This window comes from Hemiscyllium ocellatum, chromosome 3 (genome assembly GCF_020745735.1).
Source record: "Hemiscyllium ocellatum isolate sHemOce1 chromosome 3, sHemOce1.pat.X.cur, whole genome shotgun sequence".
In the NCBI taxonomy this organism is placed as follows: Eukaryota; Metazoa; Chordata; class Chondrichthyes; order Orectolobiformes; family Hemiscylliidae; genus Hemiscyllium; species Hemiscyllium ocellatum.
The window spans coordinates 16606265-16632356 of record NC_083403.1 but is presented as its reverse complement, the minus strand read 5'-3'; the positions used below and the strand labels follow the sequence as shown (position 1 = coordinate 16632356).

Here is a 26092-nt window from a genome sequence, read left to right as displayed (position 1 = left end):
TTTATATATCAATGTTTGTACTTGAGAGTTTTGTTTATTTTTGTAAATTTGTTAAAATGTTAAATTTCTAATAAAAATATCTATATAAAAAAAGAAAAAGCAACCCCTACGACATTGGTTCCAGCCCCGCCCAGGTGTAGACCATCCAATTTGTTATAGTCTTACCTCCCCCAGCACCAGTCCCAATATCCCAAAAATCAGAACCCCTCCCTCCTGCACCATCGCTCAAACCACACATTCATCCTGCCTATTCTATCATTTCTACTCTGACTAGCATGTGGCACTGATAACAATCATGAGGTTACTACAAATCAGATGTAAAATTGGAAAAATACAATCCTACAAAGCCAAAAGATAAGGTAGAGCACAAACATTTTTCTCACATGCTGGATTTTCGTCTGTGGGATTTGTGGTAAAATAGGAAGCAATCTCCCACAGAAGATACCTGAATCAGGATAAGGGGCATGCAACTGCACAACAGTTCCCACAGCACAACATTATTTTTAAAGTTATTCAAACTACAAATTGATATTTGTCAAAATATTCATGCATGGGTTTGTTGTTATACTTAACCTCCCAATATTAAAAATACACGAATTCTCATTTAGTGTCAGAGTCCTGAAGGCTGTGCCTAACTGAGGCCAGGAAGGCTTTCCTTGAACAGAAAGCAAAATACTCCAAATTGCACAAAACCTGAAATGACACAAAGAGCACTGAAAGTTTGGTGACTAAAATAGATGAAAATTTCAAACCGAAGTCCTCAAACTGAGCGAGGACGCTGACCTATCAAATGCTATTTTTAAAAAAAGACATTTTAAGTAAGCTTCATGAATAACCAGTATTTTGTCTTCCCAAACCCAAATTTTTTTATTGCTTCAAAGTCAATTATAACGTGATGGTTATGCTATCAATATCTTTACATTTGCTCCAAACTGGACTGATTTTTATTCTGCCAAATGCATACTTATCAGCATTTAATAGTAATTTACGATTTAGAGAAAAGCACGAATGTAGCTTGAAACTATATTTAATCCAGCAATGTAAAGTTAACTGTGAACCTCCTTGGACCGAACAAGTCTGCAAGGGCAGATTTCTCAAAATAATATGGGAAAGATCACCCTTTGAAATTTGATATTTAACACTCCCAACAGGAATATTGTAAACATCAGTCTATTGTGCAAAATATAAAAGTCAGTAACATCAACGCTCTGACTAGCATAAAAAGTCTGGAGGTTCATTTATTTGACCACCACATCTGATCTGTGCTTGCTGGTGCCAGAGATTCAGTTGTTTTCAATCACTTGAAAATAGAGGTGGAGTATCCTATCTAACTACACTTTCATCTTCTTTGGGCTGCTCTCTGACTCATCAGCTATGACATTCTTCCCTGCTTTCCTCTTCTTCAGCCCTTTCATTTTTCTCGTCTGCAGTTTACTAAGGTCCTGCTTCTCCATATGGATTCGACCATATGTTGTCCCAAATACATCTTGGGAAATATTCTTCTTCTTCTTCGCCTGAAATGAGAGGATTAGAAACTGAATTAATAAAACTGTTTCTTTCCACAAGAATCTTAAATCTCATTTAGGTTGAAATTAAACAAAAAAAAATCAAATGCATTCACCCATTATCTGCAATTTTAACAGATGGTGAAAGAAATATTAACAGTTAAGATATAGCAGATTATAGTCTTAAATTAACAGATAAGCCCTTTACAGCTGAGTGCTAAAGAACTACAGATTCCACTTAACCCTCTCCAAAGCAGTTTGAGATGGACAATAGGTGTTGGCCTAGCCAGTGACACCCACATCCCATGAATGAATTATAAAAACTTTCTTGCTCTTTCCTGAAGGATACATTTTTACTTGAGCTGCCATTCTCAAAGCATGCATTACAAGTGACTATTCTTCATAAATCATAACACCCAACACCAAAGCCTCATTTTGTCCTCAAAGTAGGTTCTGACAAAGTTAGTGTGACCATTCCAAGTGCCATGACAGAAATCTTTGTTGGTCCAGTATGAAGATTTGATGTAATTTTAAATTGCCTTGTGACCTTATGTTAAGCTGTGATGGTCAAGTGGTTAATATCTGGACTCTAAATTCAATGGGTTTCCCCAAAGAGGGTCAAACTCTGGTCACAGGGAATATATTCAAAAGACTTGTGCCACATCAGCCGTGAGTTAGTTTGCAGCATTTGATTTGAGATGTTTGATGGGTTCAAGACCAACTCCAAGACTTCAGCACAAAATTCAAAGGTCTGTTTCCATGCTGTACAACTCCATGAGTGTCATTCAAAAGAACCTCTGTTATTGTTAAGTGCGTTGAGCATCCAATGGCCATGAAAGGTTTTACATGATTGTAAATCTTTCTTCATCAACTTAGTCCATTTTACATGTGGTGTGACTTTAACTTGAAAGACTAATTAAGCAAAGATGTAATATCTTGGATTTACTCATTTCCTTCTCACATCCACTTTGAAGGCAACATCTCCAATAATCTCTAAGCAAATCAACTCAGTCAAAATCCTGCATCCAGCTGTCCTCAACGTAACAACACTGTACATTCCACCACCTCCTGGCCATAGCCAAGTACACAAGAATTAACAAGCAGATTCCCTACTTTGCATTTTTTTTCACGGTCTCAAAATACCTCAGCGATTTCCTATCCATACCCTTCCTCCTAGTATGCAATGCTTTCATTGGTCTTGGTTTTGCAGATTAGGTAAGGATAGCAGATTTCCTTCCCTGAAGGACATCAGTAAATCAGATGGGTTTCAATGATGATCGACAACAGCATCATAGTCACCATTGCTGACAAAAATTTTCAATTCCTTGAGATGCTGTGATGGGTGGGATCTGAACCTGTGGTGCCAGACTATAGCCCTAGGCTTCTGGATTACTAGTCCATTGACAATACATTTTGTCATTATCTCCCTGTTTACAAGTCAATCTTCATTCAATCAAAAGCAGCTGCACTTATTGGTCATCCTTCAGGGCAACAACAGTCATTCATGCAGTGTGGGAGTGCACTCACTTGTAGGCCAGACTGGGTCTGCTTCCACAACTACACTAGTGAGCCTTTCGGGTTACCAATGGCACTCAAATACTCCTCATAATTGATTTCTACAACAGAAGTCAGTTCACAAAAAATGGACTAACTAAATTCACATTCTTTAAATGGCACTGGCTATACAGCCCTGGATTCTTAGGTCAGGATGATACAGGTGTTACAGTGCATACACAGAAAAAAAATCACTTGTTAACTATTTTACCAAGCATTCGCTAGTGATCTTAGTTATCCTTTCATAGTTGTGAATGGGTCTTCTGAACATCTATGTTAAAAATCCTGCGACTGTATAATATGATATTACAGAGATCCTAGGCTTAATAAGATCAGCTTTACTTATAACAGCTCAAACAAGCAAATACAAATCTTTGAGGAATGCAATGTCATGACTAATTCCATCACAAGCAATCCAATTTTACAGATCATACAAAGTTCCTTAACAGTTGTATGAAATTTGAAAGCTTGAAAAATTCAATACTATCCTGGAACCTGAACTCGAGTATTTGTTTACTCATTTTACCTTAAGAGCTTTTGGCTGTTTAAGAGACTTTTTGTAGAGGTCATCAGATGCAAAGTGTGTTCTCCTTAGTATAAAATTAAAGGAAGGCCCCATTTCTTCCAGTTCTATCCTAGGTATTCTGCAGCCAGATTTCTTCAGCAATACCCTGTGAGTAAGGCAGATCTTCATTAGTCAAGATCCACATTAGTTTCAAGATCAAGAAGCACTATGCAGATACAATGCTAACATAAATTTTGAGATTTGTTCCAATTGTAGATTCACCATGTCAACCAGTCAAATGACAGGATAAATGCATTCTGCAAAGACTGAACAGGAAACCCAATGTCATATTCATACCAATATTTTGTCATTATGGACAAGAGAAATAGACCTCTCCACCTATAGTTTGCACAAAGCCTCTCAGAAGCCAACTTCAATCAAGAACAATGTAGGACTCTGGAGCCTGTGCTACTCAACAGGATATGGCTGATCTGGCTTTGACCTCAAATCCACTTTTTTACCCACCCCCATAACCCTTGAGGCCACTGTCGATCAAAAATCTACCTAAGTCAGCCTTGAACAAATTCAAAGACAGACAACTTAAGGATCAATCCTAGGGTTTCTACTATTTACAAGGAGAAAATGATGACTGCAGATGCTGGCGATCAGAGTTGAAGAGTGTGGTGCAGGTCAGGCAGCATCCATTGAGCAGGAGAATATATTTTTGGGGTGGGGTAGCTGGGAATGCAATAGGCAGGTGAAGGTGGGGGTGAAAGTGATAGGTCAGAGAGGATGATGGAGCAGATAGGTGGGAAGGAAAATTGACAGGTAGGACAGCTCAAGAGGGCAGTGCCAAGTTGAAAGGTTGGGACTGGGACAAGGTGCGGGGAGGGGAAATGGGGAAACTGCTGAGATGTACATTGATCCCGTGTGGTTTGAGGATCCCAAGGTGGAAGATGAGACATTCTTCCTCCAGGCATGGGGTGGTTACGGTTTGGCAATGGAGGTGGCCCAGGACCTGCATGTCCTTGTGTTAGGTTCTTTTTCCTGAGATTGTTACACACTTGATGCAACTGCAATACGCCAACTTCTGTGAACAGCCAAAATTTATTAAGGACAAGCTTTTGGAGGAACCCTTAACACTCTTCGCGGATTGCAGAGTTGTTTCGAGAGACCTCTGTGAACAAGGAAACAGTCCTCCCTTTTACACCACCATCAGTAATGCCCACAAGACAACTCCCAGCCACTCCCCCATAGCCACATGCCACTCAAGACACAATGCAGTGATATGATTATTTTCAGAAACAATGTGATTAGATCATTCTTTAACTGCAGGATCTGATTTAAATTGTTTCTTTACAGCAGAACTTAAAAATAGGGAAGTCTTGTTATACTGTAGAGGATTGGTAGGACTTCCCTGGAGTACTGTGTTCAACTGTGACCCCCATAGTTAAAGAAAGATACACAGCATCGGAGAGTGTTCAAGAGATGCAGGAAGGTGATTCCTGACATTAAGGGTTTAACTCATCAAGATCGGCCAAACAGGTTAGGTCTTTATAAGAGTTCGAAGAATGAGGAGTGATCTTATTGAAACATAAACCAGGGGACATGATTCCAGAATAAGGAGACACTTATTTAAAATCGAGATGTGAAGACATGTGACTAAATCAAAAGACAACTAACACTAAGCATGCACCCCGCTATTGGTCAGCTTAAAGACAGATCTAGCCTTAAAGAATCAGACCCATTGAATACCACTTTTTAACCATAAATAGGAATCATAATGCAGACTACTCACTTATAGCTTCGCAAGAAGATCTTTCCAGCAAAAGCCGTGAAATGTAGAACAATTTCCAGGCCTGCTAAACGAATTTTTGGTACTGTGGGTCCTCGAAAGAAATCTATGAAGTGTATTGAAAGTTCGATGATCAAGAACCAAGTGAAATGTTAAACTGCATCAGATTAAGAAAGAATATCTGTATATGTAGAATAGAAAGCTCAAATAAATAGTTACTTATTTGCTTACACTGGATGAAATATATGATGTCTAGTTTTAGCTGGCAACATCAGTATAGCATCAGCAAGTTCTGAATACATTTCATATACCTTTCTTCATTTACATATACCCAATGGCTGCACCCTGCCTCTAAATTACACAAAGCTCTGCTGCCACAGGCGGGAACATGGATTACTTGTTTCCCACATCAAACTGCCAATCAAAACATACAAATTAAACTTTCTGATTTTCGCCCCCTGCAAGGATGTAAACAGTCATTTCCTCAATGGAAGTTAACACTTTGACATGAGGCAGAATCTAATATTTGAATCCACATCCAAATGCTCAAAGGCATAGGAAGCTGGTCGACTAACCTATCGAACCTGAAAAATGATCTTTTAAATGTACACATTACCTGGTAAGTAGAATACAACAGGGTATACACTGGAACATCCATTAATTTGGTATTTCTCACATTCCCGTGACATTTTGAAACACAAAGCCAGTTAATTACTTGAGTCACAGTCAGCATTATGGAGGTAAACTTACCAATAAAGAGATTTTTTACCCTTTTAAGATCATTATCAATTTCAAAGGCATCTCCTGCAAAAATCAACATAGGCTTGGATCCTTCTGCAGATTTGCTGTTCTGGAAAAGAACAGAAAGTCAAAGATTAGTTAAACGCATTTCTGAGTTTTTTAAGTAATTCATGGGATTTGGGCTTTGTTGGCTGGACCAGCACTTCTTATTAATTCAAAGTATGTGAGAAGATTTGTAGCACGGGTGCTCGTTGTTGCGGTTCTGTTCGGCGGCCTGGAAATTTGTGTTGCAGATGTTTCGTCCCCCGTCTAGGTGACATCCTCAGTGCTTGGGAGCCTCCTGTGAAGCGCTTCTGTGATGTTTCCTCCGGCATTTATAGTGGTTTGTCTCTGCCGCTTCCGGTTGTCAGTTCCAGCTGTCCGCTGCAGTGGCCGGTATATTAGGTCCAGGTCAATGTGTTTGTTGATAGAATCTGTGGATGAGTGCCATGCCTCTAGGAATTCCCAGGCTGTTCTCTGTTTGGCTTGACCTATAATAGTAGTGTTGTCCAAGTCGAACTTACGTTGCTTGTCATCCACGTGTGTGGCTACTAAGGATAGCTGGTTGCGTCGTTTCGTGGCTAGTTGGTGTTCATGGATACGGATCGTTAGCTATCTTCCTGTTTGTCCTGTGTAGTGTTTTGTGCAGTCCTTGCATGGGATTTTGTATACTACGTTGGTTTTGCTCATGCTGGGCATCGGATCCTTTGTCCTGGTGAGTTGTTGTCTGAGAGTGGCTGTCGGTTTGTGTGCTGTTATGAGTCCTAGTGGTCGTAGTAGTCTGGCTGTCAGTTCAGAAATGTTCTTGATGTATGGTAACGTGGCCAGTCCTTTGGGTTGTGGCATGTCCCCATTCCGTTGTCTTTCCCTTAGGCATCTGTTAATGAAATTGCGAGGTTATCCGTTTCTGGCGAATACATTGTAGAGGTGTTCTTCTTCCTCTTTTTGCAGTGCTGGTGTGCTGTAGCCCCTTTTGAACAGCGTCTTGAAGCAACTTCTTTTGTGTGTTGGGGTGGTTACTTTCGTAGTTCAGGACTTGGTCTGTGTGTGGCTTTCCTGTCTACTTTTGTGGTGAATTCTCCATTCAGTGTTCTCTGTACCATCACGTCTAGGAATGGGAGTTGGTTGTCCTTTTCTTCCTCTCTAGTGTACCTGATTCCTGTGAGTGTGGCGGTGATGATCCGGTTTGTGTTTTCTATTTGTGTTTTTAATGATTACAAAGGTGTCATCTACATATCTGACCCAGAGTTTGGGTTGAATTTGTGGTAAGACTGTTTGTTCTAATCTTTGCATTACCGCTTCTGCTATGAGTGCAGAGATGGGTGAGCCCATGGGTGTGCCGTTGATTTGTTCATATATTTGGTTGTTGAATGTGAAGTGTGTTGTGAGGCACAGGTCCTGTAGTATGAGTATGCAATCTTTGTTGATAGGCTCCCCGTCTTGTTGTCTGTTTTGTATGTCCAGCAGGTTGGCTATTGTTTCTCTGGCTAGGGTTTTGTCGATAGAGGTGAACAGAGCCGTTACACTGGCACTCATCCACAGATTCTATCAACAAACACATCGACCTGGACCCAATATACTGGCCACTGCATTGGACAGCTGGAACTGACAACCGGAAGTGGTTTCCTCCACTATAAATGCTAGAGGAAACATCACAGAAGTGCTTCACAGGAGGCTCCCAAGCACTGAGGATGTCATCTAGACAGGGGACGAAACGTCTGCAACACAAATTCCCAGCTCGGCGAACAGAACCACAACAACTTATTAAATCTTAGTAGCCCTTAAAGTGCTGGGGTACTACCTTTTTGAACTGCTGCACTTCATTTGGTGCTGGTCTACTTTCAGGAGAGAGTTGCAGGATATTGACCTAGCAGCACTGAAGCTAACAGTGATAGCTTTCAAAGCCAGCTTTAAGAGTGGCTTGGAGAGGAATTTGTAGGTCGTGGTGTTCCCAATGATCTGCTGCCTTTGTCCTAGTAGGTGGTAAAGGCAGTAGTTGTGGAAGGTTGTATTTAAAAAAAAAGTAGCAAGTTTCTGCAGTACAACTCGTAGATAGTGCATGCCGCAGCTACTGAGCATTTGTAATGGAAGGAGTGAAGAAGTGCAAATCAAATGGGTTGTCACAGAATCATTCACTGTAAGAGACCGACACTTGTCCCATTGTACTTGCACTGGTTCTTCAAAGATGCCCTCGTGCTAATCTCCAGCTTTCTCCCCATACCCTGTCCAAATAATCATCCAATAACATCTTGCCTCAAATGAATATCCCTTCATCACATTTCCAGTCATGTATTCAATACCCTAACTACTTGTTGTGTGAAAAGTGTTTTTTTTAAAAACCATCATCCTTGCTTCTTTTCCATATCACTTTGAATACATGTCCTCTTATTTTTATTCCTTCAAAGGGTGGGGATAGCTTCTACCCACCTCCTCTATCCAGTCTGCTCATTATTATCAAAACCTTTGCCAAATCTCTTTCAGTCACCTTCTCTCTAAGGAGAACAGTCCCAACTTGTTCAAACTATTCTCCTATTTGAAGTCTCCCATTCCTGGAACAATTGTTGAAAAGTCACTTTTGCCTTAGATGGTGTCAAGGATCATGAGTGTTTTTGGAACAGCATTCATCCAGGTAAGTGGGGTGTAATTCATCATATCCCTGATTTGTGCCGATTAGATGTTTTATAGGCAATGAGTCATTCGCTGCAGGCTTCCTGGCCTCTGGCCTACTCTTGTAGCCATAGAATTTATGTGGTTCGGCCAGTCCAGTTCCTGGTCAATGGTAAGCTCTCCCATGGATGTTGATAATCAGGGATTCAACAGTTGCAATGTAACTGAATATAAGGAGCAATGGTTAGAATCTGTATCGTTAGGCATTGTCATTGCCCAGCAGTCATGTGGCCCAAGTTTTGTTTCTCATTGAAGGCCAATATTGATATTGCCTTGCTGTATTTGGACAAGGGTTGCTTCAATATCTGACCAGTTGCAAAAATGTTGAACACAGTGCAAAGATCCTTACTTCAGACCTTATGATGGAGGGAAGGTCAATGATGAAACAGCTGTAGATGTTTGGGCCTAGGACACCCCATAATCAAGTCCTGCACAGATTTCTTGGAGCTACCATGCTTGAACCAGGTCTGTGATGATATCAGGGGTTGAGAGTTCCTGGAACCCAAACTGAACATGAGTAAGCAGGTTATTGCTTCAATTAGTGCTTCAAAATTCAAATTCTCACATTTCTGAGAATGTATTACCTTAAAATCTCTCAAACTTTCAAACTTTTCAATTCCGAGCTCAACCATATCCAGGACATGGTAATCAAACATACGGCCTGCAGGAGAACAATGAATTAATAATAGGAATACTTCATTGCACTTAGACTCCCACATCTCATTTTATCAAACAAACTGTACACCAACATATTATACGTAATAACATTCTCCTGCAATTTTTAAAACATTCATTCTTGGGATGAGGGCATGGTTGACTAGATATTTATTGCTGAAGCCTAATTACCTACAGGGCAGTTAAGAATCAACCACAATGCTGTGGGTCTGGAGTCACATGTAGGCCAGACCAGGTATGGATGGCAGTTTCTTTCCCTAAAGGACATTAGGGAACCACATGGGTTTTTTTTTTGACAATTGGCAATGGCTTCATGGTCATCAGTAGATTCTTAAGTCGAGAGTTTTACTGAATTCAAATAACACCCTCAGCCATGGTGGGCTTCAAACTCCCTGGGTACCCAGATCATTACCTGGGCTTCTGGATTATCCAGGATAATACGAGACCATTCCCACCTCCTGTAAACAAGTAATAAACAGAGCGCAATCCAGCCATGAACATCTAGCCTATAAGGTTATATGGGTGATTTGTTGTACTTTGCCTAAATTGAACAAGCCATTAATAAAACCTTACACTAAAATAGTAAGTCAATTTTGTCTCAACAATGCTTTCTCTTAACATACATGAATGCGAGGTAAGTCATTGATTTTGAAATGCTGAGTATCAAGAGTGTCTTGGCTCTGAAACAGAATCACGATGTTTAGCTGTCAAAGTGGCCTGTCTCTAAGAATCTGCTCTGAAGTACAGAAATCCAGACAATCACAGAGGTAGTGATCAACTATAAAGATAAGGTGGCATTTGTTATGTTTCATACATGCATTTCAATAATTATCTTTTTAAATGTATTACAGATATTAGGCATTTTTTTTTGTAAATCTGTTTTCCAGAATGACAACATATCTCTGCAATCTTACCTATTATCAAGTTGTGCGGTCGCTTCTTATTGTGAGAACCAAACATAAATAAAGAACAATCAGACTTCTTTGAAAAAAATTCCTGTTAATACAGAAGGAATTTGGAGAAAGCAGATGGTTACAAATATCATCTCAAAAACTGAAAGCATATAATACTGTAGCCCCTTTGAAGTTCTTCAACATTTTTTTTCAAGCCTTGCCTGCAGGTAGTGGCAATTTTAACTTTGTTTCATGTACTGCACATCTGTGGAGGAAGGGGAGCTTGAAGTTAACAGTAGATTATTTGCGGCCTCTTTAAGAGTCCAGGATCTCTGAATACTTTTAGCAGTCAGATCGCTAAAAACAGATCACTACGCTGGGTCCATCAGTAAACGTATTTTCTGTTGTCATACTGAATCACATAGAACAGAAGATCTGTGCAGCAATAACCCATCTAAGTTGATTGAGTTGATCGCAAATTGGACAATAATCATTCTCAAACCATGGGTGGCACAGCAGTTAGCACTGCTGCACTCTTAGTGCCAGAAACCTGGGTTCAATTCCCACCTCAGGCGATTGTGTGCGTGGAGTTTGTACATTCTCTGCGCGGGTTTCCTCCCACAATCCAAAAATGTGCAGGTTAGGTGAATTGGCCATGCTAAATTACTCATAGTGTTAGGTGTAGGGGAATGGGTCTGGGTTGGTTGCGCTTTGGCGGGTCGGTGTGGACTTGTTGGCCCAAAGGGCCTGCTTCCACACTATAAGTAATCTAATCAACTGCAGGACCAGCTTGGATTGATGGTCGATTGCACTCAGCTCTACCCTTCAATCACGTTTGATTTTATTTTGGGTCTACCACTGTTAATTCAACATATTACAAAGATCAAAAACATGGGCTTGCTATGTCAGACACTTGGTAGTAACATGAAGTCGCCATACTCCTACCAGACCATAGGGTTGCTCTCTCATTAGACAGAGCAACAACTAGTGGTAATTTAACATGATGGTCACCATGCCTCAGACGAGAGGACAGAATGAAAAGGAGAGTCCTTCAAGAATCTGTTCTCTTGACATTAACTTCAGTGCCAACCCTAGACTCTCAATAAGAGTAAATAAAGCCAAACAAACCTTGCCATTTGTTTCCTAAGTCTGAATTTGAGAACATTGGCACCAACACAATCTTGATCACTTGTTAGTCTCCAGATGAGTGTACTGAAATTAGATTTATTTCAGAAAGCAACAGGGTGCTTTATATACATTTCCTTTTAAGCACAATAAAATTCTGACAGAATATACAGATATGGCATCTCAAAAGTGCTCAATGAAACTCAATTATTGTGTCCACAGAAAAAGAAGAAAAAATATCCAAGTTAAATTAATTGGAGGCTGTAATAATTAGTTGTAACAATCTGACTACTCACCACCGACGTTTGATCTTCAAAGGGTCGAGTAATATTTTTCCTGGTTAAAAATAAATTGGATTTAGGAAGAAAAGGCTTTACAAATTTCTTTTAAAATTATTCTTAAGAACAGAAGTATGCTATTCTGTCCCTCAAGCCTGCTCGACTATTCAGTGAGATCATGGCTGATCTGTGATCTACTTCCATATACCTGTCTTTGATTCATTTCCCTTAATACCCTTCCTCACAAGAATGTAGCTATCTCAGATTTAAAACTAACAACTGATCCAGTATCCACTGCTGTTTGCGAAAGAGAATGCCAAACATCTCCAACCTTTGTGAGCAGTAGTGCTTCCTAACATCTCTCCTGAACAATCTGGGCATAATCCTCAGACTATGCTCCTAGCCCCTAACCAAAGCAAACAGTTTATCTTCATCTATCTTTTCCTGTTAACATCTTGAAGACCTCAAGTTGATTACCCCTTAACTTTCTGAATTCCACAGAAAACAGTCCCAATTTGGATAATCTTTCTTCGTAACATAATCCCTGAAGCCCAGTATCAGTCATGTAAACCTATATTGCACTCCCTCCAAGGCCAATCTCTCCTTCGTAAGATGGAGTACCTAAATCTGCCTAATATGACTCTAAGTGGGGTGTAACCAGGGCCTTGTATAACTGTGCTCTTGTACTCCAGTCCTCTGGATATAAAGGCCACATTCCATTGGCTTCCTTGGATTACTTTTTGCACCCATTTGTGACATTTTAACTATCTAGGCACCTAAACCCTGAAGTCTCTTTGGATACCTACTGGTTTTAAATACTTACCAACTACAAAGTGCCCTCATCAATCCTTTTTTGATTAAAAAAAACTGACACCTGCTTACATTGAAATCCATTCGCTCATCCATGAATATCCCTCTGTAATTCTACTTTTTTTCAATTCTATGGATGAGGGCAGCATTGATGGCCCATTCCTAATTGTCCAGAGACATTGCTGTTGGTTGGAGGAACATATAGACGAGGATAAGTTTCTTTCCCTAAAGGACGTTAGTGAACCAGATGCTTTTCATTTGACAATTGACAACGTCATTAGATTCATAATGCCAGATTTTATTGACTTCAAATTCCACCACCTGCTGTGGCAGGATTTAAAGCCAAGTCCCATGAACAATCCAGCCATAATACCACTACGCCATCTACAACACTCCCAAATTGCATCATCAGCAAATTTGAATATATGACTTTCTCTCCTATCTACCAAGTCATTAATAAATAGTGAACAATTGAGGCCCTGTGGGACTCCATTGGTCACATCCTGGCAATTTTACATTATCTTTACTTTGTCACCAAACATATCAGTAATTTGCTCTCAATTCCGTGGGCTTCTACTTTAGTTTAGAGTCTCTCATGTGGGACTTTAACAAATGCTTCTGGAAGTACATGCAAACAACATCCAGAGATATTTCTCAGGCCAGTAACTCTTCTAAAATATCTGATGAGATTTGTCAGGCATGGCTTACCTATCATGAATTCCTGATTAATTGAAAATTTTCAAGGTGTTCAGTTACCACGGTCGTTGATTAAAGACTCCAACAATTTTCCCACCTCAGGTTTTAGGTTAAATGCTCTGTAATTCCCTGGTTTTCCCCTTTCACCTTCTTAAAAAGCAGAGGTGCAAGTGAGTTTTCTGATGCAGAAGGACTACTGCTATATCTAGGGAACTGAAAGATTATAATTGGAGCATCTACAATGTCTTGGGGATTTGTTATTCTTGAATTTGATTAGCTTCCTCATTAACAATGCTTACTGAGGTTAATTTTATCCAGTCCTCACTATTAATTTCCATAGGATTGCCAGCACGCTATCCTCTTTTTCTACTGTAAATACTGAGACAAAGAAATTATTAAAACTGTCTGCAATTTCTCCATAGTCATTGATAATATTCCCACTTTCCGGCCATGATGGGCCAACATTGCTCTTCACCACCTGCTTTTCCTTTGTAGAACTCAAATTTCTTCTGACTGATTTTGATGTCCCTTACAAGTTTTCTTTAATAACTTGTTATGAAGGTGTAGAGGTCACTGTATCTTTAAGAGAGTTGAAAAACTAGCAAGGACTGAAAGCACAGAGCATCCTGAACAAAGTAAGAATGTAACAAATATCTGCACCTGAGATGCCACTAAACAAAAACAAATTCAAATTTGGCCAATCGGTTTAAATTATGCCCCAAGATATCAAAATCCAATTAAATTTGAATTTAGTATTTTGATAATATTAAAACTAATGAAACAATCTGATCTTTTGGGGTATAAAAACATCCAACAAAAACACACTGCTAGGAGAACAGCTCCCTGACTAGTACTTGTCTATACGTTTGTGCAGCAGAACATCAAAATTGACCTAGAGAAAATGTACAGAGAAAAATTTACAAAGCATAACTCATAAAGCTGATTGGTTTTCTTGAAATATGATTTTTAAAAAAACTTAATCGGGGATTTTGTTTTAAATCAAACTAGTATTGTAGAGTAGGTGGTAAAAATAGGTTTAAGAGAAAGGAGTTGTACATAATTGCTGGTTTTAATATTTTCTGTTGGATTTAAAGAATAAAATTGTTAATTCTGAATTTAAATAGTGATCTTCTTTGCCGCTCGAATTTTAACACATTACGGTGTGTGGTGAACTTTTTCTGTGGAGCTGGTTTAAATTAGCTGAGGGGTTAACCTCTTATAAGCTCCCTTGCAGCCTTTTGCTCATCGTTGTCTCTTTCTTGTTCAGCAGAATCCGAGTTTTTTTTTGCATTTTTGTAAGCCCTTTTAGTTTTATGCTGCCCCTTAGATCTTTACTTGTCCATTGCAGGGTGCTTTTTCCCATGACGTGGAGTTTTGCACCCCCCCCCGAAGACTTTCCACCATCATATCCTCTCTCATCATTGAAGTAGTTTTGTTTCTAATCAGGAAAGCTACTTCGCCTCGTCTGTCATTTTCCCTATCCATCCTGTAAACCTTATAACCTGTTAGTCCCCAGCCACAACTATGCTGCAGTGATGGCTCAATAATGGCTATTATATCATAATCTCCAATTTAAATTTGTGCCTGCAGTTCATTTCAATTCTTATTGAACTCTTATTTGGGCCATACATTCTAACCTGTCCTTCAGCACTGACACTAAATGCACCTGCTCATAATTTCTCTCTTCTCGTTTAATTAATACACTTCCTATGGTTCTTCCATTACCCACCATGTCTGTAGTAGGATTCCGGACTGTCTCTTTACTCTGTGATATATTATTTGATTTTTAAACAATACTTTAGCCTTCCCCAACCCCTCCCCAAATTTACTAGTTTTGGATTCTTGTGTCCTCACTATTTAGCCTTTCCACTAGCACGCTGGCTCTCAATCAGTTCAGTTGCTTCCTGTCCTAATACTGATGCTAGTGCCTGACAAAACTGAATCCCTCTTTTCTGCGCCACTCCTTTCGTTATGTATTTAGTCCCTAATTTTCTTATCTCAAGACCAACTTGCTCATGGCCTGGGTAATAATCCAGAGTTATAACCCTTGAGGTCCTGTTCTTCAATGCTGTTCCTAATTACTGATATTTCCCAAACAGGATCTCTTGCCCATGTGATTGGTCCCAACATGGACCACAATAACTGGATCCTCCTCCTCCTCCTCTAATAATCTTTCAAGCCAGTTTGAGATTCATGCAGCAGAAAACAGACCCTTCAGTCTAACTAGTCCATGCTGACCATGTTCCCAAACTAGTCCTACTTGCCAGCATTTCGTCCGTATCCCTCGAAACCTCGCAAATTCATATACTTATCCAAATGTCTGAAATGTAACTTCCACCGGCAGTTTATTTCATATGCTAACCACTCTTTATGCAAATAAACCTGCCCCTCATGTTCTTTTTGAAACTTTCTCTTCTCACCTTAAAAATATACCCCCTAGTTTGGAACTCCCCTAGCCTAGGGAAAAGACCCTTGCTTTTCACCTTATCTATGTTCGTAACTCCTTGAAAGTTGGAGTTGCAGGTAGATTGGATAGTGAAGAAAGCATTTTGTATGCTTTCCTTTATTGGTCAGAGAATTGAGTACAGGAGTTGGGAGGTCATGTTGCAGCTGTACAGAATATTGGTTTGGCCACTGTTGGAATATTGCATGCAATTCTGGTCTCCTTTCTCTCGTAAAGACGTTGTGAAACTTGAAAGGGTTCAGAAAAGATTTACAAGGATGTTGCCAGGGTTGAAGGATTTGAGCTATAGGGAAAGGTTGAATAGGCTAGGGATGCTTTCCCTGGAGCATTGGAGGCAGAGGGGTGACCTGACAGAGGTTTATAAAATTATGAGGGTCATGGATAGGATAAATAGACAAAGTCCTTTCCCTGTGGTGGGGGAGTCCAGAACCAGAGGGCATAGGTTTTGGGCGAGAGGGGAAAGACATAAAAGAGACCTATGGGGCAACTTTTTCACTCAAAGGGTGGTACATGTATTGAATGAGCTGCAAGAGAAAATGGTGGAGGCTGGTACAATTACAACATTTAAAAAGCATTTGGATGGGTATATGAATAGGAAGAGTTTGGAGGGAGATGGGCCGGGTGCTGGTAGGTGGGACGAGATTGGGTTGGGATATCTGGTTGGTATGGACTGGTTGGACTGAAGGATCTGTTTCTGTGGTGTACATCTCTATGACACTATGTCCCTCATGATTTTATGAGCCATTATGAAGTCATCCCTCAACCTCCTAGCTCTGGTGAAAAAAATCACCCAGCCTATTTTATAACTCAAACCCTCCATCTCGGTAACATCCACGCAAAATTGTCCTGTAGTCTCCAGGGACATGCAGGTCAGATGGGTCAGCCTACATGGTACATGTGGGGTTACAGTGTAGGGTGATAGTACGGGAGACGGAGTGGTCTTCAGAGCGTCGGCACAGATTTAATGGACAGAATATCCTTTATCTGCACAGTAGGGATCCAATGATTCTATGCTTCTAAATTATCAAGCAATTTACATACTGGCTTCAAGTCATTTCTTCACTGTATCAGGTAAAAGACGGTGGTCCTCAACATAGTTTAATGATATGCTTATATTTTTAAAATACTCATCATTCTCAAATTTAATTTACTGAGTGCTGGCCAAGTTACCAGATTGATATAATGTTGCTGTGTTGTAAAATTCAACATTAGTAACAAATAATAAAATTCTGAAGTAATTAGCAATCGAAGCTGCTAGCCCACGCAGAATGCTGCAAATTCCTAAGCATGCTGTACACAGCCTGCTGTACACTTAAGTGACACGCATGCAAAAACATTTTAAGGGATTGTGCTTTTAAACACTGTTCAGAAAAGAGGGAACTCTGTTAAGAACTATCCTCATGTTTTGAATTGCCAAATGGCAATTAGGAACTACATGAAACTTTGCCACCAGGTTGGGACTCTCAATTCTGCTTACAAAAGGATGCTTTCTGTACCCCATCACTAGCACTTGTCTGTAGTTTCCTGCCTTTATCCATTTATGAATACAGAGGAATTATTTGCTACTTGCCAATCTAATGACACTTTCTTGAATCTAGGGAATGATGGAAAATTCACACAAATGAACCTAGTAATCTATTAGCAATCTCTGGCCATCCCTGATTGACAGTGCTACCCCGCCACCGTTACCTATTTTCTTGAATGTCATAAACCCTCAATATTCAAGACCCAGTATTGGTCATCCTGCTGCCATGTCTCTGTAAGGACTGTCAAATTATATTTAATAACTTCCGAGTGTGTTATCAATTTGTTTATTTTGCTATGAACGTTGCTCACATTCAGACAGTGATTATAGAGTCATAGAGATATACAGCATGGAAACAGACTTTAGCCCAACCCATCCATGCCGACCAGATATTAGTTTTTTTAAACAACTAGTTTTGATTGTTGGTACATTGCTACATTTTGTTCTCTGCCATCCATCCTGCCATTCTTTAACCTTCATTTCTCATGTTATTATTTTCATCTTACTTTATCTCATCCCTATACCACAACTTCTTACAGATGTCTTGCCTCAATACTTAGTTTAAAACTCTTTCCATTTCCTTTGCGGTGTGGTTCACAAGAACACTGGCTCCAGCACGATTCAAGTATAGACCAATCCAACAGTAAAGATCCCAGTTTTCCCATTCTTCGGAAACCACTTCTCCTACACTGAGCCTTTCAGCTACAAGTTCATTTCTCTAATTTTATGTACCCACTGCCAATTACCATGTGACTCGGTTATAATCCACAGATTGTAAACTTTGAGAATGTACTTTTAAATTTAGGGCCTACATCCTCATGCTCTAAATGCAGAACCTCTTCCCGAGCTCTACCAAAGTTGTTAATACCTAATTGGATCACAACCACTGAAGCCTCTCACTCCCATTCCCAGCTCCTAATTTAAATTCCATCAGCTGCTGTGACAGGATTTGTAGGGATGTCCCCATTGCATTAGCCTGAGCCTCTTAAGTTATTAGTGGTGAGATAAGCACTATTCCACCATCTTCTTAATACATGAATAATCTCCGCTAATTAGTGAAATTTAGAATGGGAACGCATGTACAGCAACAATATACAAGGTTACATAGGAAAGACTCCAATTTTGATCCCCGATCTGCACATTTAGTTGACCTTTTGTGATCTGAAACAATTAAAGTTAGCGAATTAAAGAAGTCTAAAGAGTTATTGGTAAATGTCTGGGAAAAATTCTCAACTCCAAAGGAGAACCTCAATTATCCAAACATCAATAATGTCAAAATTGGATTATCCAAAGGAGATCTCGGGGTCCTAACAGAAACATTACATCTAAGACATATGTCCAACACTGATCGCATCTTTTGTTTACAGTGATTAAAAGTGCTGTTCGGAACAGTCCTGGACTAATGGGAGCGCAGGCACCATTTCTAAATGACTGATCTTCATCCGCCCTCTCTCTCTCTCTTCCCACACTTTCCCTGGAGTTCTACACAGGCATGTACATTAAACTCTCCTTCCCCAGATAAACTCTCCAACATTGTCCCTGTACAGGGCAAAGGTGGAACCTGTCAAAAAGTTGCAGTAAGAAATTGTGTGCATGTGTGTGTACGTGGGCTATTTGGAGACTCACCCCCCCAAAGGCAGCAGCAGTCTTGTTGTTGGTGTCCAGTCTGGCTGCAGGGGTGGTGTTGGTGCAGCTAGGGATGGGCGTGGCAGAGTTGGGTTGGTGGGAGTTGGGTTGGGGGTGGGGGGGTGGGATTGGTTGGGATAGAGTGGACAGGAGGTTTGGATGGGATTGGGGCGGGGTTGCATGGGGTTCGGGGGTGGGCAGGGGGATGGGGTTGGACTGGATTGGGAGGTGCGCAGGGGGCAGTGTTGGACAAGGGGGCAGGGCCTTGTGCACACCGTGCTGCTGCTACTAGTCTCCTGAACGGGGAGCAGACTTAACAGAAAACTCCGAGCCCCAGAGGAAAGGCATTGAATTGATTAACCAAATAATCAATTATCCGAACGAAATAGTGCCCGCCCATCTTGTTTGCATAATCGCAGTTCCTCTGTATATGTTTGCTACTCAGCAAACCCTGCTAGAAAGTGCACTACTGAATATCCTGTCTTGAAGCACTTTCCAAGTAAATTGAATAACTTAGTCAGACTCAACACAGGATAATACAGAAACAAAACTATAGCAAGGTAGTAATACTTACTTTTTATAAAGAACTGCATTTGGTTTCTTTAAAGAATACTGCAAAGTCAAGAACAGGAAGTTAGTATAAATTGTTCTGACTCTGATCACATCACAGGTTATACACCAAATGGTTGTTCAATTTAAAGCTCTTGTAGCCTGGATCACATGACATATCGATTTCAAATTTATAATTTAGCCCAGAACTGAGACATAATTTCTGATTAAAGAACTTAAAAATCTTAGCAAACTTGGTCCAATAACTGTAAAGTTTTTGAAAGCACGTGGAAATCACTAAGTTGTTTTTTTATATAATGGGATGCAGATGTCACTTGTTAGGCCAGTATTTGTTGCTCATACCTAAATGCCCTTGAACTAATTGGTTCAGCAGGCCATCCGAGAGGGCAGTTAAAAGTCAACCCCATTTATTGCGGATACAGATTCACATGTAGACAATACCAGGTAAGGACAGCAGATTTCCTTCCTTAAAGGACATGAAAGAATCAGTTGGGGTTTTACAACAATCAATGGTATTCATTACTGAGACTAGCTTCACATTCCAGATTTGTTTTGTTAAATTAATTTAAATCCCGCCAGCTTTCATGGTGGGATCTGAACCTAAGACCCCCGAGTTAGTCTGGGGCTTTGGATCACTAGCCCAGTGACAACATCAGTAAATCATTGTTTCCCACTAAACTTTATACCAGTGAAAGATGACAAAAAACAGTAAACCAGATATTTAATAAAGAAAATATTTTAAATTATCGGGCAAATATTTTCTACACAAGAGCAAAACAAGCAAAATTAAGATGTCAAGCCATTCTCATGAACTAAACAGGTGGTTCTATTTTAAGGTTAGCACCTGCTTGACTGGCTAGAGAATCAAGCCTAATAATAAATTATTATTATTCTGAAAAAATACAGTACTGCCAATAAAACACAGGTTAGAATTTAGGAGAATAACTTTACTTCATCTGTTTCAGTTGTCCTGCACAAAATGAGTTGAGACAATTTAAAATCCATTCCTCTGCTCAGTTGAGTAGAAAGTAGAGAGTTGTCCGTAAATCCTCAGTCCAACACAATCCACACGGCAAACCATATGAATAGGAAAGATAAATATCCAGCAGGAAGTTTTAGAGTCGGATGGAAAAGTGGGAGAGTGTGGAAGGAGGATTTATCTGAATATTATGTAATAATTCCCAAGAGTACTCAATACTGACACTAGGTAGAGAGATCTATTCACCAAATCTACTAGCCCTCACCATATTGGAAACATTAGGTAAATAAATACTGGATAATGCAAACAATTGTGACATATCAATGTAGCCACTCACGTTGGTAAACAAACTGACTTTGGAAAATTAGACAAAATGCATAACTTACAATGTCCCTGAGAGCCTGAGTCACGGTTTCACTGGTATTGCCACCTTTGATGAGCATGGCATTCTTTGTATTTTCAATGATCTTGGGATCTCGTTTCTCAAGAAACCTCTTTGCCCGCTTTGTCTTCGGCTTGCTACAAATGTGAAGTATAAAGAAAATGAAAAAATATAAATGACAGTACAATGTCATAATCATCAAATATAACTGGAAAGAAATCATCAACTTCATAAAGATGATTTTTTTTGCAGCTGAAGATCTGACGAAACATAACTACAGAATCCAAGGGCAGCTAATTCACCAATACCATGCAAAACTGGAAGCAAAATTTGAAAGTTAAAGACAAGTCAGCTAAAAATATTGTAGCCAATGGCAGACAGTTGAAAGTTTGTCACAGAAGAGGCTAGTTTCCTTAATTCTTTACTTTCAATAGCCAACAAGTTGTCAGTCATGGCCCTGTGATTCCCATAACATCATACCCAGCAATTCCAATCTGCGCTCAAAGCTGGCTTATCTTGTTTTGTATACACAGTGCATTTAAGTACAACATCCTCAGTGCCACATTTACTGCCCTTTCTAACAGTTGTCCCCTTACCTGTTGTACCTGAAGTTAGTTTCCTGATTCTTACCATATTCTCTGTCTTCATACTTCTTCTGGAAACTTTAAACTCTGCTGAGCTCCCCCAATCTTAACTTCTTCCATAATTTTCCATGCAACTAATCTCACAGGAAGTGGTATAGGTCAGGAATCTAACACCCAACACAGAGTTTAGGGGACCAATTACAAGAAGAGTGCAGTCAACACAGAACGTTGTGCCTAAATGCATGAAGTATACAAAACAACATAAAGAGCCTGTAGCGCAGACTGAATTTGGCAGGTACGATGTTATGGTATCACAGAGACATGGGTGCAAGGAGATCAGGACTGGGAACTAAATCTCCAAGGATACATGTCTTATCAAAAAGCAAAGGGGCATGGTTGCTTAGTAAGAAACAAAATTAAATCAATAGCAAATGGTGACGTCGAGCTGTAAGGCACAAAATACATGTGGGTAGAGTTGAAGAACCACACAGGAAAAAAGACCAGGAAGTTATGCATCAGCCTCCTAGCAGTAGTTAGGATGTGGGGAAGAACATAAACCAGAAGATAGAAAGGCATGTAGGAAATACATTACTATGACAATCATGGGGGACTTCAATACACCGGTGGACTGGGAAATCAAGTTGGTAATTATCTAAAGAACATAATTCATGGAATGTACTTTTTTGGATTTTTTTGGAGCAGTTTGTGAAAGAGCCCACTAGGGAACAGGCAATTCTGAAATGAGTTATATGTAAAGAGGCGGACTTAATTAGGGAGTTCAAGTGAAGGAACTCCACAGGACCATAATATGATAGAATCGACCCTGCAGTTTGAGGGGGTAAAAACCAAATCAGATGGAATGATATTACAACTGAGTGAAGATAACTGCAAAGACATGAGGGAGGAACTGGCCACAGTTGAAGGGGAACAGGGAAGACAATGGAGCAGCAATGGCAGACATTTCTGGTCTTAATTCAGGAATTACACCATAAATTCATTCCAAGGAAGAAGTAACATGCAAAGGGGAGGATGGGGCAACTATGGCTGACAAGGTAAGTCAGGGACAGCATAAAAGCAAAAAAAAGCATACAACACTGAAGATGAGGAGAAAGACAGGGGTTTGAGTTGTCTTTAAAAAAACAGCAAAGGATAATTATAAAAGTAACATGATGGAGAAGAAGAAATATGAGAGTAAGTTAGCCAGTAATGCAAAAGAAGATTGCAAGAAATTTTTTCGACATCTAAAATGTAAGGGAGGTGAAAGTGGACATTGGACTCCTGGAAAATAAGACTGACAAAGTTGGAAAAGGGAACAAAGAAATGGCAGAGGTACTTTGCATCCGTATTCACAGTGGGAGATACTAGCAACATACCAGAACTTCAGGAGAGTTGGGTGCAGAGGTGAGGGTAGCGGCCTTCACTAAGAAAAAAATACAGGAGAAGCTGGAAGGTCGGAAGGCAGATAAATCACCTGGACCAGGTGGGTTACACCCCAGAACACTTGAGGAAACTGTGGAGGCATTAAATTGATTTGATTTATTATTGTCACGTGTACTGAGATGCAGTGAAAATTATTGTTTTGCAAGCTATCCAGGCAAATCATATATTCCATAAGTACATAAGGATAACAGAAAAGAATGCAGAATGTAGTGTTACAGCTACATAGAAGTTGCAGAGAAAGAACAACTTGACCTTTCAGGAATCACTGGAGTAAGGGAGGGTCACAGAAGATTGGAAAATAGATAATGTAACACCCCTTTTAAAAAGGGAGATACAGAAGACAGGAAACTATAGGCCGGTTAGCCTAGCTTCAATTGTTTGAAAGATTTTAGAGTCAATTATGATGAATGACATTGTTGAGTCCTTGGAAGAGCGTGGTAAAATTGAGCATAATCAAAACTGCTTTGTAAAAGGGAGGTCAAACCTGACAAAACTGTTAGGAGTTTTTGAGGAGGTAATGAGTAAGTTAGACAAAGGAAGGCCAGTGGATATGACCCAATTGGATTTCCAGAAGGTCTTTGATAAAGCACCACACAGGAGACTACAAAATAAGTCAAGAGCCCATGGTGGTAGAGTCAAGATGCTGGCATGGTTACAGGATTAGCTGACTGGCAGATAGCTGAGACTATGGATGAAGAGGTCTTTTTCAGAAAAACTGCCAGTGACCAGTGAAGATCAGGAGGGGGTCTATGTTGGAACCACAGCTGTTCACATTATACATGAACAATCTGGATGAAGGAACTGTGGGTGTTGTTGCTAAGTGTGCAGATGACAGAGAGATATGTGGAGGGACAGGTATTGTTGAGGAAAATTGAAAGCTGCAGAAGAATTTGGACACGCTAGGTGAGTGGGCAAAGAAGTGCCAGAGGGAATACAATTTGTATAAGTATGAGGTATGTACTTTGGCAGGAAGATCAGAGGTGTTGACTATTTTCTATGCAGAGAAAGACTTAAGAAATCTGAAGCACATAAGAATTCAGCAGTCCTGCGTCAAAATTCTCTTAATGTTGCATTCAATTCAAGAGGGCTAGAATGCAAGAACAGAGATGTACTGCTGAGGCTCTGGTCAGACCATGTTTGGAATATTGAGATTAGTTTTGGGCCCAGTATCTAAGAAAGAATGTGCTGGCCTTATTCCTGATGAAGGGCTTTAGACCGAAATGTCGATTTCGTTGCTCGTTGGATGCTACCTGAACTGCTGTGCTCTTACAGCACCACTGATCCAGAATCTGGTTTCCAGCATCTGCAGTCATTGTTTTCACCTGGCCTTACAGTGAGTCCAGTGGAAGTTTACAACAATGATCCTGAGGATGAAGGTCTTGTTTTATAACCAGTGGTTGAGAACTCTGGGCCTGTGCTCAATGGAGCTTGGAAGGATGAGGGGGAATCTCGATTGAAGCTTACAAAACACTAAGGTACATAGCTTCTTCATTAGTAATGGGATCAAAGGTTAAAGGACAAGGGAGAAGAATGGGGTTGAGAAACATATCAGCCATGGCCAAATGGTAGTCCAGACTGGATTCTGCTTCTTTGTCTTATGACATGCAATGTGTGTCTTCTGTGGAGACCGACACATTTGTCGATGTTCCTTACATCTCACAATAATTTATTTCCTTGCTTCTAAAGAACTAATGTCGACTTTAGCTATTAAACTTGCATGTGCCTGCAGAAGTTTCAATGAACTATCTTTATACAGCTACCTAATTTGAAATGGCGCATGACCTTTCGATATAGTTTGGTGGTCTTCAGCTAGTTTCTGAAACCCTCCCACAATCCTCATGCACCCGAGTGGCCTCGGCAGGGCAAGGCTCGTCGTTCAAAAGCGAACGCTGACCGTCCCCGCCCTTGATTAACTTCAACGGAAAGCCGCAGATACAATCAATCGCGGCGAGTGTTTGTTTTCGGGAGGAACGCAGGTCCGGGGGCACCGTCGGTGAAACGCTGCACTGCTTCCCGTAGCAGCCCCAAACTGCAGTATCCGGGCGGGGGAGCGGGAGGGGGAGCGGGAGAACAGTGTGCAGACACAGGCTGCCTCCGAGACCATGTGCCCATTCAAGGGAGAGACAGAGAGAGAGAGAGAAGGCGGGGTAGGGAGAAGGGTGGCATATACCGAGTCAGGAGGGAGAAACACTCCGACGCCGCAGTAAACAGACGGAGATTTCTGCCACCAAACCCGGGGACAGACTCACCACACACCGGGAACCGCCGCCATGGTGACCACCGGAGGAAGTGACTTCGCAACTCGCGTCACTTCCGTCACAGCGCCCCCAGCACGCCAGGACCGCGAGCCGTAACGGTCGCCAGCGCGCGGGCTCGTGCGCAGCCTGGTGCGCACCTGCACCAAGGGGGAGGACAACACGGCGGGAGGTCGCTGGGAAAACAACACCCTTCATTGGCAAAGTTAAAAGAAAAATCACACAACACCAGGTTATAGTCCAACAGGTTCAATTGGAAGCACACTAGCTTTCTGAACGTCGAAGTGGAGGACTCAACTCTAACACACAGAATTTATAGCAAAATTTTACCGTGTGATGTAACTGAAATTATACATTGAAAAATTGTTAAGGCTTTCATCTGTTAGAATACCATGATAGTTTCACTTCTTTTCATGTGTTCATTGGCAGTCACCCTTTGGTTATGTCTTCTTAAACGAGGAAACAGTTCAACCACTCCACCCTTAAACGTTGGCAAGACAGGGTGCATTGAGGAGGCAGTGTTGGAGAGCTAATGGAGATCAGTGTGAACGGGCGTCGGGAAGGTTGAGAGGACACAAGTTGGAGAAAAGAACAGATTCCATGAACAACATCCACAAGGAGTGATGTGCAGGAACGCGAAAGGAACCAGAGACCTTCAAACATTAAAAACGCGCAGCAGCAGTCACAATACTTTGCACGGTTATGAACTTAAGACAAGTCATTAAATATACATGAAACACTTTATTGACTTTGGGGCCCTGACATCTGAACAGAGGAAAATGCTACAAGTCTTCAAAAAGAGACAGTGTGGGTTCCGGAGAAATGATGAAACGCACCAAGGATTTTATGAGGTGTAACGACAAAACTTCATGCAGATCACACTGTGGACGTACATTACTATCATATGAAAACATGTGGCTTTCAGCCACTGGTTTCATCCAGCCCTTGCCCACCTCCGATCATCTTCCACACAGGGGCATAGAG

The 26092-nt window shown here is 40.6% G+C and overlaps 1 protein-coding gene across 2 annotated transcripts; it reads right to left on the bottom strand.

Moving 5' to 3' along the window:
* Positions 1 to 1220: 1220 nt before the first annotated feature.
* Positions 1221 to 25144, bottom strand: rpf2 (ribosome production factor 2 homolog). 2 transcript variants are annotated; one of them, XM_060855857.1, is made up of 10 exons: positions 25103 to 25144; positions 20834 to 20966; positions 19473 to 19510; positions 11796 to 11835; positions 10396 to 10477; positions 9391 to 9467; positions 6110 to 6209; positions 5363 to 5465; positions 3586 to 3730; positions 1221 to 1514 (listed from the first exon to the last, which is right to left on the bottom strand). In XM_060855857.1, the coding sequence occupies exons 1-10, from the start codon at positions 25123 to 25125 to the stop codon at positions 1332 to 1334; spliced, it is 924 nt and encodes a 307-aa protein (XP_060711840.1). In that variant the 5' UTR covers positions 25126 to 25144; the 3' UTR covers positions 1221 to 1331. The 2 variants fall into 2 exon arrangements, with proteins under 2 accessions (XP_060711840.1, XP_060711848.1); XM_060855865.1 differs by having other exon boundaries at positions 10396 to 10420.
* Positions 25145 to 26092: the final 948 nt, after the last annotated feature.